Raw genomic sequence first — 18,944 nt, 5'->3', positions numbered from 1 at the left:
CATCCATGAGCTTAGAGTGTGGGATTACAGGCATGTGCACCATGCCCACCACATCATCCATGCTTTTATAGGAGCAAAGATCATCGCATCATTCAGAGGACAGTTAGTAATCAGGAAATGTGCCCCAAAGGAAGTCAGCCTTGAGATTTAAAGAAAAACTAGAAGTGGAACAGAAGGCCCACTTAGGAATGTTCTAGGCAGAGATTATACTATTAGCCAAAGCTTGAAAGAAATGAACAGCACAGGGTCAAGTACAACATTTTTGAAGAGCTAAAAATTATGAAGTGGGGATAGAGAGGAGAGAAAGGTAGAGGGGATTAGATACCTCCTTCCTCTCCCCCCAAAATCGTACCACATTAAAGAGCTTACATTTCATCCCTTAGGAAGTGGGGAGCTTTGACCCAGCCTTTAGTAGGAAACAGATAGGATCAAGTGCTTGTTTTACGTGGGTTAGCCTCATAGCTCTCTATAAAGCAGTTGTTATGTATAGATTCATACACAGATCCCACAGACACCTAGTAGCTAGTATAGTTTATTATCATACCGTCTCTGTCTCTCAGGAGGCTGTGGGCATGGCTGACTGAGACGTCTCACAAGGCACCAATCAAGTTGTCAGTCCCGGCTGCAGTCACTGCAGGGTCAAGCTGAGGAAGAAGCCACTTGTAGACTCCCTCGAGCAGTGGCTGACATATCTGTTCATTGGGTCTGGTGGGCTGGATTCTAGTTTCTCTACAGGTGTCCCTTCTCTTGCCCCATGAGCCTCTTGTACAGGAGCTCACAGTATGGCAGCTGTGAGGGAACAAGAGAGCATGAGGGTGAAAGGCAGGTCAGAGGCCAGAGTATGGAAGCTGACCAGGAGGCAAAACACTTCACCACTTTTCCTACACAGTGTGTGCCTGCTAGTACTAAGTTGTTAGTCTCCGTCTAACCTAAACAGTTTAGAGTGAAGACCACATGGGAACATGCATCCTAAGGGTCTTGAGAGCCATCGTTGAAGCTGCCTACCAGGTGGACTTCAAGGCTGTGAGATTAGATACCAAGGAGCACTTAGGAGGCTAGTGTAATCCAGGTGAAAGATCTGGAAATCACTGTGACTGTGGTGTAGGAATAACTAGTTAACCACTCAGTGTCGGGAGAGTGTTTTAATTCATAAAGCACAAAAGCTGTGCAGAGAAGTAGGAGTCACCAGTGATGTTCAATTCTTGGTTCTTATTGCTATCTTACTAAACAAATGTTTTTGACTCCTGTCCATGTTGAAATTGTCATCCTTGCTACCTGCCTCCATCCTTTAGTAATCTACCCTGTTCTCGACCTGGCTGTCTTTGTGTGTCTCTCTCTCTATTGTAAGATACCAGTTACAACTCTCCTGTCTTTGTTCCCATTGCTAATCTTCTTTAGTCAAGAACCAGTCTATGCTTAAAAGTTGGAAATAGACTTCTAATTCTTTTTCTGTGTCCTTTTCTCTAATCTAGATTCTAAAATGCCTGGTATCTGTATCTTTCAGTCATTCAACCAACATTTATCACGGGCACCCTGGGTGAGCAGCACTATACTAGGCCTCCTTGGGAATATGATGGTGAGCAAGACCATGCCCCTGTCCTTCTGGTCCGCGTTAGTCCGCATTAGTAGTTCCTCTTCCTTCTTACCTAGCAAAGAGATCACAAATCCTTTAGGCACACTTGTGAACGTGTTGGTGAGCTCCTGATCCTTTCAGTCTGCATTAATGTTTCTTTTTCTCATCTCTCAGAGATAGCATGAATCCTTAAGGCACAGTTCCACTTTGACTCTTGTGTGAGGTGCTGAGGGATCCCAGGCACAAATTCCCAAAGTCCCCTCCTGTAGCTGTTCCCAAGAGAATTCTATACTTGACATTTAGAGATTGCATAAGGTTAAAAGTGAGCAGTGGCTTCAGTTGTTAAAGGCAGTGAAGCTGTTTCTGACCTCTCCCCTCGGTCTAGAGCCAACAGTTGAGCAGAGTGTCACCCTCTGGCTTACTGGAATCACCTGGCGAGCTTTGCAGACCTGTAGACATCTGGACCTTCCTTAGGTATTCTGATGTCAGTCTGTTGAAGTTGAAAGCAAACTAGCTTCAAGGTGAATCTCGGATCTAGCGGGATTCCAGGGTCACTGCACTAGCACCACCCTTACCACTGTGCTGTTAACAGCTTGTGTCAGAGTCATCCAAATAGCCTAAAGCAGTAATTCTAGCATTAGGTGGTGAGCTGCTGTGCCAGACTTTGCACTCCAATCCTAGAGGTGCCCTCACTCATCTCTGGGAGTAAATGGCCTATTCTAAATTTTAAATAATGAAACTGTGACTTACAGGGCTGGGGGGGCTGGGCTCAGTGGTTATGAGCACTTGCTGCTCTTGTAGAGGACCAGGATTTAGTGCCCAGCTCCTACACTGGATGACTCAAAACTGACAGCCTAGAGGATCTGAAGCCCTCGTCATACTTCCTAAGTACCCAGAGGCACAGGTGTATGAATACACACACACACACACACATTTTAGAACTGTGACTGGTAAATATCCAGATTAAAAAACAGTGGATAGTCAACGGCTGCATTAGTGGGCATAGTCTCTCCAGTTCCTTTCCTCTAATGGATTACTGATTTATGAGAAATGTAGACCAAAGACCAGGAGATTATTGTTTCCTGAAATTCTAAATAATTGTATTCTGTTCTTTAAAGAAGCATATTATTAACATCTTGCAAACAGAGATTGTTAAAGTATGGCTTAATAAAGTTGTTTTTCCCCCTTAGTGTTATTCCACTTTTAAGAGAGTCTATTGGAATATTAATGCAAAGAACTCCTCCCTCGTTGGAAAATACACTTCCCCAGTGCTATCAGAGGGTAAGTTTTGCAAAGCATTTGATCGTATCTTGTTTCTGAACTGTTAGGGTTTCATCTTTCATAAATATGGGTAGCGTGTGAATATAATATAATTTAAACTTTCTTTCGAGATTGCATGGTAACCATGAATTTCATTTGTATAAGCCCAAGTGAATTCATTAGAAAAATTGAACTTTACTAAAGAAAATGTATACACTTGTCTTCATCTAGAAATTGAGCTATTACAATAGGAGTACGGTGGCTTGCAGGCGGGCATGGCACTGGAACAGTAGTTGAGATCTACATCCTGACCAGACAGACAGACAGAAACACACACACACACACACACACACACACACACACACGGAGAGGGAGAGGGAGCTTAATGTGGTCTTTTGAAACCTCAAAGCCAACTCCCAGTGACATCTTTCCTCCACCAATGCCATACCTCCTTCAACAAGGCCACACTTCCTAATTGTTCACATACCCTGGTGACTAAGCATTCACCTATGTGGGCCTATATTCACCTATATATGAGCCTATGGGGGACCATTCTCATTCAAACCGCCACATCAATGTAATAAAAATATGTATTTTTTTATGTGTATGTGTGTTTCCTTGTATGTATGCCACATGTGAGGGGGGTACTGCTGAGGACAGAAGGGGATCAGAGCCCCTAGAGCTAGAGTTACAGGAAGTTGTGAGCTGCTGATGTGGGTGCTGGGAACCGAGCTCCAGTTCTCTGAAGAGGGACAACTGTTGTTAACTGGGAATCATCTTTCCAGCCTTATGGATGTTTTTGTTTGTTATGTTGTATTTGCTTTGTCTTCATGGCATGCACTGTGTATCAGACTCTCTTCTACAGAACTGGAGACAGAGGGTGAGCAAAGACAGACCCTGTGCTCTCATGGAGCTCTCAGCCTGGCTGGGGCAGAGGAAAGATTAGGTGCTGTTGATGGTGAACAAATGTCAGTGAGGCCGTAAGAGAGGAATGAGAGTGAGGTAAATATGGACGGCTGTAGGGCTCAGCAAGGAGGCCGTAGCCACGGAAACCAAAACCCCGATGACCAGAAGTGTCCAGCCATGTACAGATCCTCAAGTCCTCGAGAAGAATGTTCCAGGCAAAAAGAAAACCGCTAATGCGAGGCAGCTATGGCTGGAACTAATTTAGTGTATCTGGAGAACACCAAAACAGGTTTTGTGGCTGCAGCATGATAAATAAAGGGAAAGTGATTGAAAGGTTGGAAAACAGGCAAGGGCCAGATGTTAGGAGGGCTTGGTCATCCGAAGAGGCTCAGACTCCGTCACTGTCACACAGTGGGAAGCATTGGAGTGCCATGAATCGACTGTCATTGGCAGCAAGATGGAGGCAAATCGACATTTGGGGTTGTAGTTTTGGGGGTGGGTTGCTTTAGTGAAGGGTGTTGTCTCATAGGTTGGTGTATGGGAATGCTATTGAGGTATGCTCAGCTGTTGAGGCTGAGGCTAGGGTGGGAAGTGTTTGAGAGTAGGAAGTTATTCCAAAGTAAGATTCATTATAATGTATTTAAACTGAAATACCAAGTAGGCATTTAGGGAAAATGGTTTTGTTCTCTCAGCTCTGTGTTCACCTCCAGATCCAGAGCACAGGGGAAGAGCCAGAGTTTTCGGAGCTAAAAAATAACTTTCTCCATTTATAAAAATATGTCTGTTTTGTGTCTGTATTCAAAATTGTGTCTCTATGATAGATAGATAGATAGATAGATAGATAGATAGATAGATAGATAGATAGATAGATGGATGGATGGTAGACAGATCGATCAAATGTCCCTCTAGCCTCTTAATCTTTTCTCCAGAACCTTTTTCTGTGTAATGAATTCTCTCATTTCTAAGCATGTGTTGATTCCTGTCCTTTTCCCTCCCCTCATTTCTGTGGTCTACTTTATCATTCTTTTTCTAGCTCCATAGCTTGCCTGTACTTCTCTGATGGATATGTTGAAATTAGAACTTCTGATAAGTGTTCGTTCATTCTCTGAGGCTCACCTGGAACATACTGAGTACTCCCTAGGCATTTGTCCAAACTTGTCTTTCTAAGTAGGGGGTTGAGTCCAACTTTCTGACTCCCTTCACAATTGTATTTGGGTGGCGGGGGGCAGCTTGTTCTCTATGCTGACATCTGCCTGGTGTTTCAGGTGCAACAGTTACAAGGAGTTTACAACTTGCAAGAACAGCACTTTTGGACACTCTGTTCTGACGTTTACGTTGGAACCTTGAAGCTCGTAGTAGCCCCTGATGCTGATGCCAGGTGGATCTTAAGCCAAACACATAATATTTTTACTCAGGTATGACTTGTTACAAATCTCTTTTAAGAAATTTATATTTCTCTGTATCTTGCTAGCTTTAAAAATCCTGTATTTAACATATCAAATATAGAAACTACTAAAGTAAAAGAGGAGGAAATGTTCTCAATCAGAGTCAAACATGGAAAGACTATTTTCCTCAACAATCCCCCCCCCTTTCTCTTTCTCTTTTATTTTTTTTCTTTCATTATTGGGTATTGATCCAGGGCCTTCTATTTTAATTAGTATTGTTGGCTGGAGTCTAAACATTCCTCTAAGCAGAATTACTTTTCTATGAAATATGTCACTGCATACATATTTCTCTTTCTCTGCCTTCACATCTTCAGACATGAATATACTATGCAGTCTAGTTAAATTCAAGGCATTATATAAATTAGAGATTCTGCCTCCTGAAGAGAGACACACATGCTTAGGTTTCTTATGAATGAATTACTGGCACATATAATGTTAATTAGGATTTACATAATCCTAATCTTAGATGCAGTTAACACTCTGCTATACTGTGCGCTGGTTCTACGTGTTCAGAATTTTAACAGCTGTCTGAGAAGGCACAGTATGTTTATGTGACTCATCTATATAAATGTGTATCATCATGGCTTTCGTAATGAAGCCTTGAAGGCCCAGGCAGTGTGTCTGAATACTTCTCATCCTGACTCCGTGTTTCAGAGCAGAGGAGAACAATATGGCAGTAACCAGCAGTCTGCCCTCTTCAGACCACTGCCCTCTCTCATCCTGTGACTTTTCCTAGTGCTGCTGTTGCCCTCACAGTGGGCCTCCTGTGGGTCTCCTGTGAGCCTCCTGGGCACCCTGATGCTCATGGCTTTGCCACTCATTCAGTTTTCCCAGTGAAAAGGAATGTGCTTCCTACTCTGAGACCTGAACTAGCAGCCGCTGTGTGTTGCAGCTGCTGAGACTCTAATCTCAGAGCAAAGGGAGGCCTCCGAAGACACGAACCTGAATTTTGGAAACAGAAAATATGAATGTTCCTTCAGCTGCTTCTTCTGTATCAGAAACTACATTTGGGCTTTCCTTCAACCTTTTTTATCCACTGACAAGCTGATTTCCTTCCTTGTAGCTACCAGAGATTCCCTTTGAGGCTAGCTGTGAGGATATTCAAACCCATTCCCTACAACACCCAGGAGAGCAAGGGGGTGTGGTCACACCTCTAAAATAACTTTTATTCCTACACTTAATGATTTTAATCTATTTTAGTTCTCACATGCCAGAATAGGATATTTAAATAATTTATTTCTTTTTCTGCAGTGTCCTTGTAGCATGAGTAAATATCAGGGCTTTCATGAAATGAAAATTGTTAAATTACTTTATATTTTAAGTTACATCTTACTCATAACTCTTGATTTATCGAATTTAAACCCCCTACTTGTTCTTTTTTGGGAGAAAAAAAAATCATGACCCTCAGGTGAGTGAACTGTCTCAGCAGGTAAAAGACCTGGCTGCCAAGCCTGGTGAGCTGACCTCAGGATAGAAAGAGATTTAACTCCTGATCTCCCCGAGCACCCACACACAATAAACAGACAAGGACCTAGATCGGATTTTAAACACATTGATGCTTTCTCTTACAGAAAGTTTTTGGTCTTGGTTCTATAGAAGGAGAATTTCCTGCTGAGTCTCCCCTGTGTTTGTTCAGCTTTGCTTGTCTTCCTTACAGCTAACCCTAAGAATGGAAGAAATGGGCTTTGGTTAGAGAAATTGTTTGTGTATTAAGGTAACTTTAAGTTGAAAGAAACAGAAATCATAGAATCATAATGTTCTATTATTTAGTTATTCAATGCTAATTCTGAGTGATTTTAGAATACCCTGGTATTATCCTATTTAATACCATTTTCCAGGGTCACTGATTTCTCTTAAGGTGCTAAAGAAATGGGGTTATGTATAGGCGTGTGGTGTAGGGAAGGGAGCTGCTGCAAGCCATGTCGCTGCTCAGATCCTTTGGGAACACCAGTTAGATGTAGTCCAGTGCTTAAGCCTTAGGTTTTCTTGTATGTCAAAGTCTTCCTCATCTAAACTAGTTTTCGAAGTTATGAGTTGATACCTGGAGGGATGGAAAGTTTATTTTTTGTGTTTACATAGAAGCAGAACAGAAAGTGAGGCTCTGGATCAGAAAGCAATTCAGTGGTCTAAGGTTTTTGTTTTAAACTGGCCATGATCACTTGTTAATCTTTTCATGGTATATTTTACAATTAAAATTACAACCTTGAATTTTTAAATATGCTCTGTTTCGTTAGAAATGATGTTTGAAGAAAAAAGTCTTAAATATATTCAAAGATCTAGAAAATGCCTGGGGTTCATTATGACCCTTGGTTCCTCAGAGCACAAAAGACAGCCAAACCTCCTCCACATTCTCTCCTGGCAGAGCCTCTACTTCATATCCCAGCTCTCTCTCCCCACGGTGCCTGCTAAGTCCTAAGCCCCAGCATCCTGAGCCCCCAGCTTCCTGCTTCTGCCTTTTATGCTTTGTTCTCTGACCTCAAAATAGAAGTGAACAGTTATATCCAGGAAGGAATTAAAAAGCCTCCTTTCAAACACAAGTCAGAGTCCCTAAATTACAGAAGCCTCTGCCTCCTCCAGCCTCCTGTGTTCATAAGCCCTCCCTTTCACTGACCAGTAGCTCATTCAGGCTTGTGCTGTCTGCTTGAGGGACACACACAGAAGAAAGGGTTGTCTCCCCTTCTCTAGCTTGGTTTCTGGTTCTCTACCCTTTCCAATTTTTTCTTTTTTAATCTTTTTGTAATGGGCTTTAGTGTTTAATGAGTATTGATTGTGCTTGCCTGCTCTGCAAACTTTTTCTTAGTCATATTTCTCTTATCTTTCTTCATCATATGTATCTTCATAAAATTCAGGAGGCTGAGTAGACAGCCATGGGCCTTCTGTACCCCTAGGTTTGTGTTGTACATTAAACCATATAGCGTAAGTGCTCATTGACTGCTTGGTGGTAGTCAACACAGTGCTTTGCCTCCCAACAAACAGGTACTGTGACAGGAATTAATCGATCAGTTACCACAGGGTGGGCTACAGAAAAGAAAACAGATCTATTTTTTTTCCTTTTATTATTATTATTATTTGTTGGTGGTGGTGGTTTGGGGATGCTAAGTAAACTGTGTCTTCAGTTCTTGGTTTTTCCTCCTGTCTCACTAAGTAGCCCAGGCTGGCCTTGAAGTTTCTCTGTAGCTAGGACAGCCTCAAAGTTGTAATCCTCCTGCCCCTGCTTCTGCTTCTGGAGTACTGGGGTCACAGGTGTGTCATGATAACCTGTTATATTGTTATTCTTGACTTATAATTTAGTTGTATTTAATTACATTTCATTAATTCTGTACTATCTTTCATGGAAAAGTGAGATAGTGTTATATGACTTCATTTTTCACTTTTTTAAAAAAAAATTGTGAAGGGAGAGCATTTTGCCTGCATATGTGTCTATATATCATGTGTGTGCCTGGTGTCAGCAGAGGCCACACGAAGACCTCTAGAACTGGAGTTCCAGATAGCTGTCAGCTGCCATGTGGATGCTGATTGAACATGGACCTCTTAATCTCTGGGCTGTTTCTGTAGCCCCTTCTTTGCATTTTAAAGTGATAAAGGTTAACATGTTCAGTCAAAAAGTGAAACGAAAGCAGGTCTCTGGCTTTGGCCCATAGAGAATACAAGTAAAACAACAATTTCTATAGTCGTATTCCTGACTGGTTTTGGTTTTTTCGAGACAGGGTTTCTCTGTGTAGCCCTGGCTGTCCTGGAACTCACTCTGTAGACCAGGCTAGCCTTGAACTCTCGAGGTCAGAGATCCACCTGCCTCTGCCTCCCAAGTGCTGGGATGAAAGGCGTGCGCCACCACCGCCCGGCTCTGACTGTTTTTTCTAACTGTAACTTCTTTACACAACATAGATATTGCTTGGTGATAGCCCAAGCCTGCATTACAAGGCTAGCTTTTGGGGTGGAGGCAGGGGCAGTGAACTCAGAGGGTTAAAATAACTAATTACCTTTCCCAACAAGAAGCTGTGGACTACCGATGCTCTGGACCACTGGGATAGATGTCATGCTTTCCTGTGATTAAACTCTAGAGTCTTTGTATCGGGAGTAGGTCACTTGCCAGAATATTTCTTGGAAATTTGGCTTTCTCTTTACTTTAAAGGAAATTGAAATGAACACTAGGACCGGGAGAACCAAACTGCCCATCTCTACTGGGACAGGTGGATACTGCAAATGACTTCTCAAATGGCTTCTTTATCTTTGCTGTTGGATGGAGCTTTAGTGGAAATCTGTTATCCCCTGGAGGGATTGATACCAGTTTGAGTAATTAACTCATGATTATGCAAAGATAATTTATCTAGCCCCTTTGTTTCTCTCTTTCCTTTTCATTGCCTTGGGCTACCCATTCCTTATTACTGTCTTCCCCACGTTAGGACTGGGATAATGAAAATGGCAGGGAATAAAAGGAGCCCAACTGTTTGTTTGCCCGTTTAACTTGCATTAGCAATGTTGTTTAAAAAGAAAAGATATTATACAATATGTTTGTGTAATATTTCTATTTTCTGTTAAGATTACACATATAAGAATTTTTCAGAATAGTTAATTCCTCGGTCATTTCAGGGCCATCTGGACTGAGTTAATCAAATCATATACTTGTAGTAAATCAGAATAATTTATAGTAACAGCCTTTGTAGCGTGTGAATTTTTTTCTCATACATTCACACAGGATCTTGACAACAGTGCCTACTCTACAGTAGTGGATTTATTAACTGCTTGTTAAGTATTAGATAATACATATAAAACTCCTGCAAATTGGTAGTGCTGATTTAACCAACACTGTTTCATAGTGAGGAAAACTGAGCTTTGTATTTAATGTATAGGTAAAGGTCATACAAATGCTACATTCTTCTCCACGAGTCTGTTAGCCAAAATAGGAACCAGTTCATTTTTCTGTAAGTTAAGTAACAAGAGTTGTAGCTTGCTGTGGGAAGGCTTTTGGGGGGGACACAGAGGGTATTTTTTGCCCTGACAACCTAGGTTCTGTCTAGTTTTTTTATTCTACTAGAATATCCTAGTAGAGTATCCTAAAGCTAGCTAAATCATAAATCCTAAAGCTATTTCATGGATCCATCAGTAATGCACAAACCCTCCTCCCTGAGTTCTAGAAAAAACAATCCATAATAGAAATGGGTATGTGAAGCCCAACAGCCGCTGTCACACGGAAACCTCTCTGTCTGCCACTGAGAGCGAGCTTCTCCCTGTAAAGTATTGGCAAGAGCACTCTTGTTTCTTTTCTCTCTCTTCTCCCACTTCTAGTTAAAAGTAGTTTTTGATTGAAAGAAAGAAACTAATAGGATTTTAGTTCATTCAGTAATATTTATTGACCACTTTCTGGAGTCAGATATTACTGAAGGTTCTGGGCATCTGGAATAAAAGAGGACAAATATGTTTCCCTTGGAGAGATTACATTATAGTAGGAGAACAGAAATAATAAACACACTGAATAAGTAATCTATGATTTTAAGGGACAATGTAGGTGCTTCCAGAGTGTAGTGCCCATGCGCTGACTTGACAAAGTGGCGGGTGTTTGGGTAAGAGTGACAGGGGAGACGGCTGGAGTGTCTGAAAAATCTGTCTCCTCTTACATAGTATGCCTGTTTCTTCTATGGTATTACCATCCAACAAGTGGTATTTTCTTCTCTTTTTCATTACCTCTTCCACTCCAGGCCCCTGATAGAATATGAACACTCTGTGAAGACAAGGCATTTCTCTAAAATGTCTTCTTCCCTGTCTTTTGTATTCTTAGGTGAGAGACTATTGCTTGGAAAACAACAAATGCAAAAATAAATATTGTTGGAATAAGACGTGAATGAATTGTATAATGACTGTCCTCAGCCCTCACTGATGTCTGGATAGGGTGTAACAGGAATGCCCCATGGCTGTCGTAAGGAGCATAGCTCACAGGAGGGCTGTATAGCTAAGGGAGTAAATAATGGGAGAAGGAGTGACACTGATCAAACTGGAGGGCAGGAGCAACATTCCATGGCGTCATGGTGCCATAGGAAGGATAAAGAAGATGAACTGGTGGACAGTGAAGAGCATACAAGGATGCTTGCCCTTCTAGTTATACTGAGGGTAACCGGAGCTGGGAAAGGCAGGCAGGGGCATTGACAGAGTCTAGACAGGAGCTGACTGTGGCCAGGGCAGGTTCAGAATGGTGGAGCTGACCTAAAGTGCTCAGGTTTTGGGCTTGGATAATTATTTCGGATGAAAAGGCACCAAGTTTTGTAAGTTAGTTGGGTCCTGGATGTGATAAACAGAAATGTCTTTAGAAAGATCAGTACTGACAGTAGATCAGCAGGTTTGATGTCCTGTGCTGCTTCTTAGATACCCCCAGTAGAACTGCCACGTAGATGCAAGTTCCTGTCTGGACATGCAAACATGGAGGTGTGAATACATGCAAAAGTTGACTTACAATCTGGCTGCAGAGATCAGTAGAGAACTAGTGTAGACTGTGAAGACTAAACCTTTGCTATGCCAGTGTTTGTTACTTAATGATGGAAGAAACCAGGAAGGAGACTGACAGTTTGACACATGACTGACCAGTGAGCATTCTCTGGAAGCATCACAGGGAAGTGTTTGGCACTGCGAGTCTGGTACTGTGTATCATTGCTGATAACCAAGGCTGAGAGCTGGCCTTGGAACTGTAGGAGCAAGTTGGAAGTTGCTTGGCAGGTAGTTGTAGAAGGTGGGGAGAGGTGTTGCGGATTGGCTGGCTGGCTGTACGACCAAAGGAGCTAGAGACAGTAAAGATGAGCGGGTTTGGGGAAGTTTGGCTGTCCACAAGAGAGGATTGAGACTACACCAGACAGGCGGGGATGGTGACTTAAAGTTGTCTTTTGTCTTTTTTTTTTGTTTTTTGTTTTTTTTTTTTACAGTAAAAGAAATTATAGTGTATTTAACACTAATAGAAATGACCCAGTTGAGAAAATAAAATTGATAATACAGAAGATAGAGGGTGCAATTTAGACAACAGAGTCCTTTTGTAGCTAGCTCATATCCCAGACTGAAGGATTCGGTGTGTAAAATAAGTAACCCGTTGTCAGTTGTGATTTTTAAGTAAATACATGTGTTGCCATGGGAAGATTTTGCCTGTGGTGAGCTGGTTTGAATGGGTGGCTGACTAATCCAGCACTGTCATGTCCTCTAACGGCGATGGCATATAGATAACCCCATCTACAGCACATAGGCAGGACATGTGGCTAATGACATGGATTCTTTTTCTTGTAGTGGTTTGACAACTTAAAATGAAAATGGATAGTTTCTTAGAAGCAGAAGACAAAAATAATTCCATTTTTAAAGACAAATGAAGTGTTGTTTGCTTTCCTACTGCTTTTCTAGGATATTCATCTCTTTCAGGTTTTCAGGTTTGATGTTCTAATTTTTCTTTTTAACTTTCCAGGCTGGAGTGAGACAGCTTTATGTACAGATTGACTTTGCAGCAATGTAGTCAAAGAAAGGAAACTGACTGAGGACCAAACTTTTCCAGTACTGTGCAATCCAAAGCATTGTACTACCCAGTGCTCTGAAACAGAGTTATGACCACTACAGCTCGGAAGCACCAAGTATGCAGGTAGAGTCAGCTGTGTGCTCGAGGATCACAGCCGAATCCTGCCCAGACTGTTGCCTGTGTGCTTTTCCCTTCAAGCCATTCTGACTGCTGAGGTTTCTGGGTTCATTTAGGGTACTGGGTTATCTTTTTTCCCCCTGGGGGTTCTTACTGATCACCTTCACCCCATCCTTATCATCCCACCCAGCCAGTGAGAAATTCAGACTGTAGGCCTTCAACCTTCTGAATGTCATCACTAAAGCTGCTGGAAACCACTGCTTTTATTCCCGTAAAACCAGTGTTGTTTTTACAAAAAGTCTGTTTTCTATGTAATGTCACAGTTGTTGACGTTCTTCAGTGTAATCATACATTTGTAAAAATTGTTTGTACCTTGCAAACTTACAAACCAAACCATATTGGGTTTTCAAAGTGCCTTTGTATCAGAAATATATATGCCAGCATAGAAATATACCATCAAAGGTCATATGTATGTTTTTTTAAAATGGATGTTCTGTAATTTGTACAAAATAAGACTTGCTAGTAACATACATAATTGTCTTTGTGTATTTCCAACATAGATTTAAATATATTAAATTTTTGGTCTTGTGAAAAATGATATTATTTTGCTTTATAAAAAATCCAGTTATCACATTAAGTTACTTTGTAGCCTATTTTCAAAAATGCAAATACATTAGAAAAACTTATTTAGACCTAGACCATCTGCTCCCTCACAGATTTCTATAAAAACCTTCACCCGTCTTTGGTCTATTTTCTAGTGTCTCTCCTTGCCATGTCTAGATTCTGTTCATGACAAGAAAAGCACCTCGGGGTGGCAGAAAGAGTGGTGCCAGCGCTGTCTTATGTCTTTGTATTCTCCAGGATCTAGGACAGTGCAGCTCTCTAGGTTTGTTTGCACAAATACAAATTACTTCCAGGAAATCTAGAACAGCATTCAATTGAGGATGAACTTTTATCACGACAGAGCAATTTGGTGGCAAAGAATTCTTTCTCATGTGGGTGTCTTACAATGGTTGATTTTCCAGGGTCCTGAGTATATGAGAAATATAATTGTGACAGGCATGGTGATCCACACTTTTAACTCCAGCACTCAGGAAGCAGAGTCAAGGGATATCTGAGTTCAAGGCCACCCTCATCTACATAGTGAGTTCCAGGACAGCCAGGGCTACACACAGACCCTGTAATAAGTTACAAATAAATTGCAGTTTGAGATGACAGGTGCTTAACACTCATATATTCTTGGTCTTTTCTGAGGATAAGCAATTTGAGTGGATATTTTCACATTGTAGTTCACATATCCCAGTAAATATTTACTATTGTTTAAGTAAATTGATATTGTTAGCAAAAATTTAAAAACCTTGCCCTGCAAAAATATAAAGAGTGTAGATCAGTGACAGGCACTTTACCACTAAGGTGGCAGAATTTACTGTTGATGTGTGTCTGAGTTTTCAAGTACCTTCCTCCTATTTCTCACCTACAGTTTATGCATTAGGAGAGCTGTACGGTGCACAGCAGCAGTAAAATGCCATACAATGTCTGTGGCACCTTTTTTGTAAATCATGTGGTAATTTCAAAGCCTATTTGCTTTCTGTCAGGCAGTTCTAAGGCTAAAATTCCCTGCAGTAGTTTGTGTTTGATTGAAACAAGTGCTGTAGTCTTTCAGGAAGGCAAGTGCAAATGGACACGTCTTGATGCTCTCCTCCTCCTTCGTTTCCGTTCTGATACACCCCAGGATAGTCTGTGGCTTGGGGCAGTCTGCTAAAAATGAAGGTCTAGATGAGGGCAGAGCCTCTGATGGGAATGAGTCCTTACAAGCCAAACCCAGCAACTGTTGACTCTGTGTGTGTGGAGTCAACTGTGCTGTCTCTGAAATTTACTAAACCTGCTTTCCACTGGGCCCTTAGTTCTAAGTGAAGTTTTTGTCAAAATGTGTCATTTTATTTAATGAGGCCCTCAGTACACAAATCCATGAATGTTGCTGGTTCCTTTGATGAGACATAGAATATGCTTGATGTGAAACTAATTTTGCACTTTGTTCCAAGAGCTTGCCATTTATCAGGTTGGCTTTGATATTTTTTGCTTAATTAAATGTTGGCATACCTGTGTGTATTTTTTTTAAAAAAAAATGTGAACAGAAACATTTTTCATAGAAAAAAAAAAGCTTGTCTTTTAGTATTCTCCATACAGATGTATTACTAGCAGGTGGTTTTACTAAGAAATACTGTCTGGTTATGGTAATAAAACAAATTTCATATACTCTTAACATTAGGCTAATATTACCAAAAAAAAAAGCCAATATGGGTGTACAGTTGTCAGTCTGTGAATAACCAAAGTTTTTTTTTTCCCCCTCTGAATAACAAACCTACATTGTTCAGGGAAAGTTTACCTTACCAGATAAACATCCCCAACTAGGTATATTTTGAAAACTCCATTGTAGTACTTGATGAAGAACTTGACCTAAGGCCAGCTTCCTCCTTTTGAAGCCTCCCTGTCTGTCTTTCTGAAGGACAGTATCTAGTATGTGTAGGCTAGTTTTCCCTCTCCGTCACCACCCTCTTCTGTAGTAGCAGCCTAAGAACATGGCCACAGATGTCATTTTGATTTCTCCTTATCTGGATACTTCAAAGCCTACACATATGTACCAGGAACCAAAATACTGTGACATCAGTGTGCCTCTGTAGAGCAGCCAAATCGCTAACCCACAATATAGCTGATCAGAACTCTCATGATTTTACAGATGGTAGCATGGGGACCAACCTGGGGTAGAATGTTGGGGTTTAAGAGTACCACATTGCTTAAGATGGAACTTCACACTTAAACAAAGACTGCTGGGAGCGCTCTGCTTCTACCTCTCAATCTCAGATGAGAGACCTGAAGTCCAGAGAAACTGTCATTTCCGTAAGATTACAGGGATCAGTGGTGGCAAAGCCAAGGCTCAAATGTGACCATTCAGTCGAGAGTTCTTTACACTGTACTGTGCTGCTCCCCTGTGTGACACTGCCATTCTGTAAATGTGACTAATGATGGCTTGTAAATAAAGAACTCTGACCTCTAGCTTTGATTCATTAAGGCACTTTATTATGCATTTTTGTCTCATGTCTTGTGTATAATTAAGTATAGATTATTTCCAAAGTATTTGTTGTGGAATTAGATTATAGTAATTAATTTTTATTGTAACAAAACCAGTTCTTGACTTGAAAAAAGAAAAAAAAATGTTCTCTAGATACGTTGAACTTGGGAGTAAATTTTTATTAACTGCCCACGCTCAGTCCATTTAATGCTGGCTGCCTTTCCTAATTTTGTTTAGATGCTGGAACCTGGTTCCTTTTGGATACCAGGCTGGTTCACAGGTCATGCCATTTCACATCCTTTTTCAGTCACTGGACAGTAGTTGTACTTTAAAATTTTTCAGAGCTGTGCAAAGTGAGGCAGTAAATGTATGGAACACGTCTTTTACGTCAGTCGGGTCAGTTTTTGAAATCATAATCAGAACTGCAAATGCTAGGCCACTGCTTTTGACTCTTTGTAAAGGCATTACCTTGGCCAAGTTAAGCTTTTTTTTTTTTTTCTACAAAATGTCACCATTGGTGAAACACATTATATTCCAATTCGTAAGAATCTTAGCGGGGGTACAGGGGGCAGTTCTTTTATTCTCTGAAGAACATTCATTTAAAGTTCCATGAAACATTCTCAAGATGTGATTTCCAGAGGCCACCTTAATGATTCAGATCTAACATAGAATCAAGACAAAGAGTGAAAGATTGTATATCACAGAGTGTTTGCAGAAATGTAACAGAGGTGTAGCAGCTCCATTGAAAGGTCAAGTAGGTGGGGCTTTATCGATGAGTTCATCGTTGGTTTATATTTAGCCATTTTCTAACTGCAGAAAACAAGGTAGGTCTGCGCTAAGTATTTATGTATCCGGGTACTTAGTGGCTTTGCCCACTTTCTCACTCACATTTTTATAATGAGAATTTTGGATGATTCTATGGTTGGCAGCATCTTAAAATCCAGTTTGTGATCCTCATAGCATGAGGAAGGAATTCTTCCTTATCTGGAGAAAATCTGTGGTACAGCAGCAGTTCTGTCTTTTCTGACAACTCTGTTTTTAAAAGCAACACTCTTAAGCTCCAAGAAGCTATAGCTGATCTGGGTAGACTCCTGGAAAATCAGCGGATGGTAGTGATGCCACTGCTATGCCGATATTTACAAACTGCCTCCAGCCTGTTTCTTCCTGTGCTCTAAGATGTTTGCTTGGTCACGGATCCAAACCCATGCTGGGGGAAATGGCACTAGAGCTCCTTACATCCCTCTAAAAGGCAATTAGAAGAAAATTTCAGTGGAAGTCATGGCGGAGCTGCTCACTGACTGACTTGAAAGACAGCATCCTCTGCGCCAGCATGAAGAGAGTGCCTGCCCTAAAGATCGTCGTTGGAGAATTGTCTGCCAAGAAGCACGTCGATGTTCAGGTTTAAGCAGTGTCTGATTTACAACACTGTGTTTTACTTAAAACCTTGTCAGTAGCAGAAATCTATTTCATAAGTAGAAGACTGTGCCTTCCCAAGCTTTGAACATGAATTTGTAATTCTGATGATATTGGAAAGCATGAAAAGCAAAAACAATGGTTACATGTACTTTTATACCCCAACTCACTGGGTCATGTTAACATGCTCATGAAATAGTTCCCAGGAACCCTAAGTAGAGTAGCAGACACAGACTGACGCTGGAACTCCCTCACTGCAGGAATCAGCTCAGCAGTTCTCGTTTTTCTATACAGAGTGGATTTCTGTTCACTCTGTCCTTTCTCCCCAGGTACTGAGTTACTTGATCTGTTTTCCTCTTTTCATGTGGTTGGGATTTGGCACAACCGAGCCTGTGTGCTGTGGCCTTCTGGACTGTAGCTAGCCATGCTGGGGATTGTTTTGGTGGAGAATTGCCATATTGCTTTTTCTTTAAAGACTATCTACTCTCCCTGAATATTTTGTCATCCAAAACTCTTTCAGAGGTATTCCTTGAAGGTGCTCCTAATGAAAACACCATGGGTATTATGTGATTTAAATGTCCCCCAAATACACTTACCTCTTTTTTTGTCTTGTTTTCCTTCAAATATGTTTTCTATACATTTTCTCTCCTCATTTGGAAACAATGTGACTGAAAATTTTTCCCAATCCCATCTTCCTGAGGGGGGGCGCCCCCCCCCGCTCAGCATTTCATTTCATTGCCTGGAATGGTTGAAAACATATGGCCAATTCTGGACTTGGGGTTGGTCCCTTGGTAAATATGGTTCATCGAAACATTTCTCAAAATGTTTACATACAAGGCTAGGTAGGAATGTCACATGTAAGACTTGGGTGGTTTGAAAATGCTGCCGTGAACAATTATAACTTGCCCATGTGCACTACAGTAGACCCACGATGTATCTTTCACCTTTTCTACTTGCACACGTTGACATATGTATTTTGTTTAACTGCAGTGTATTTTAAAATGATCATAAACAGCTGTATTGAAAGCTTTTCAATTAAATTTCTGTGTAAAATTTTTCCTGTGTCTTATCTCTGAGTTGAATGGATCAAAAAGAATACTTGCAGAAATTTCAGGAGAGAGATGCTAAGGTGTCCTTTCGTTGCCCAGAGCCTCTTCCTACATCCTTTTTCTTTAGATTAAACCCATTTAGGGTGTGTTCCTTCTTTGAGATTCCCACTAGCATTGAGTTGTTCTTATCTCTCCCTCTATGAATAACCGCATGTGACATGAAGCTGACTCTACATATGACACCAGTCTACGTGACCCTTTCAGGGTATGTATACCAGGTATGACGGTACACGTCTTTAATCTCAACACCAAGGAGGTATAGGCAGGTGGATTTCTGTGAGTTCATAGGTGTTCATTGTAATAGAGGCCAGTCCAATATAAATAAATAATTTTTAAGATGAAAAAAATTCTTGTTCAGAAAACTCTCATGCCATCTTGTCAAAGGGAATCCTATAAGGACAGCCTCAATTGTCTGTCTTGCCCGTCCTGTAGTGACAGCCTCGGCTGTGGATGTGTGCTTATTTCTATCTGAGTCTGCACAGCTCCCAGTACTCTGGTTTCACTTGTTTGGTCAGAGTTTTGTACCTACATGTTTTGGCAACATGCAAAGTCAGAATAGAAATAAAATCCT

The 18,944-nt window shown here is 41.1% G+C and overlaps 1 protein-coding gene across 1 annotated transcript in view; it reads left to right on the top strand.

Annotated features, from left to right (window-relative positions):
- Slc30a7 (solute carrier family 30 member 7) overlaps nucleotides 1-15,866 on the top strand; it is a 68,101-nt gene extending 52,235 nt beyond the window's left edge. Inside the window, exons 9-11 of the mRNA XM_028757355.1 lie at nucleotides 2,764-2,854; nucleotides 5,005-5,154; nucleotides 12,617-15,866. Of these exons, the coding sequence (XP_028613188.1) occupies nucleotides 2,764-2,854; nucleotides 5,005-5,154; nucleotides 12,617-12,664 (289 nt within the window). The 3' untranslated portion in view covers nucleotides 12,665-15,866. The remainder of the gene's footprint in view (nucleotides 1-2,763; nucleotides 2,855-5,004; nucleotides 5,155-12,616) is intronic.
- The last annotated feature ends 3,078 nt before the right edge of the window (nucleotides 15,867-18,944 follow it).

The sequence above is a fragment of the Grammomys surdaster genome, unplaced genomic scaffold (assembly GCF_004785775.1).
Source record: "Grammomys surdaster isolate TR1022 unplaced genomic scaffold, NIH_TR_1.0 126158, whole genome shotgun sequence".
Classification (NCBI taxonomy): Eukaryota; Metazoa; Chordata; class Mammalia; order Rodentia; family Muridae; genus Grammomys; species Grammomys surdaster.
This window is presented reverse-complemented; position numbering and strand designations above follow the sequence as displayed.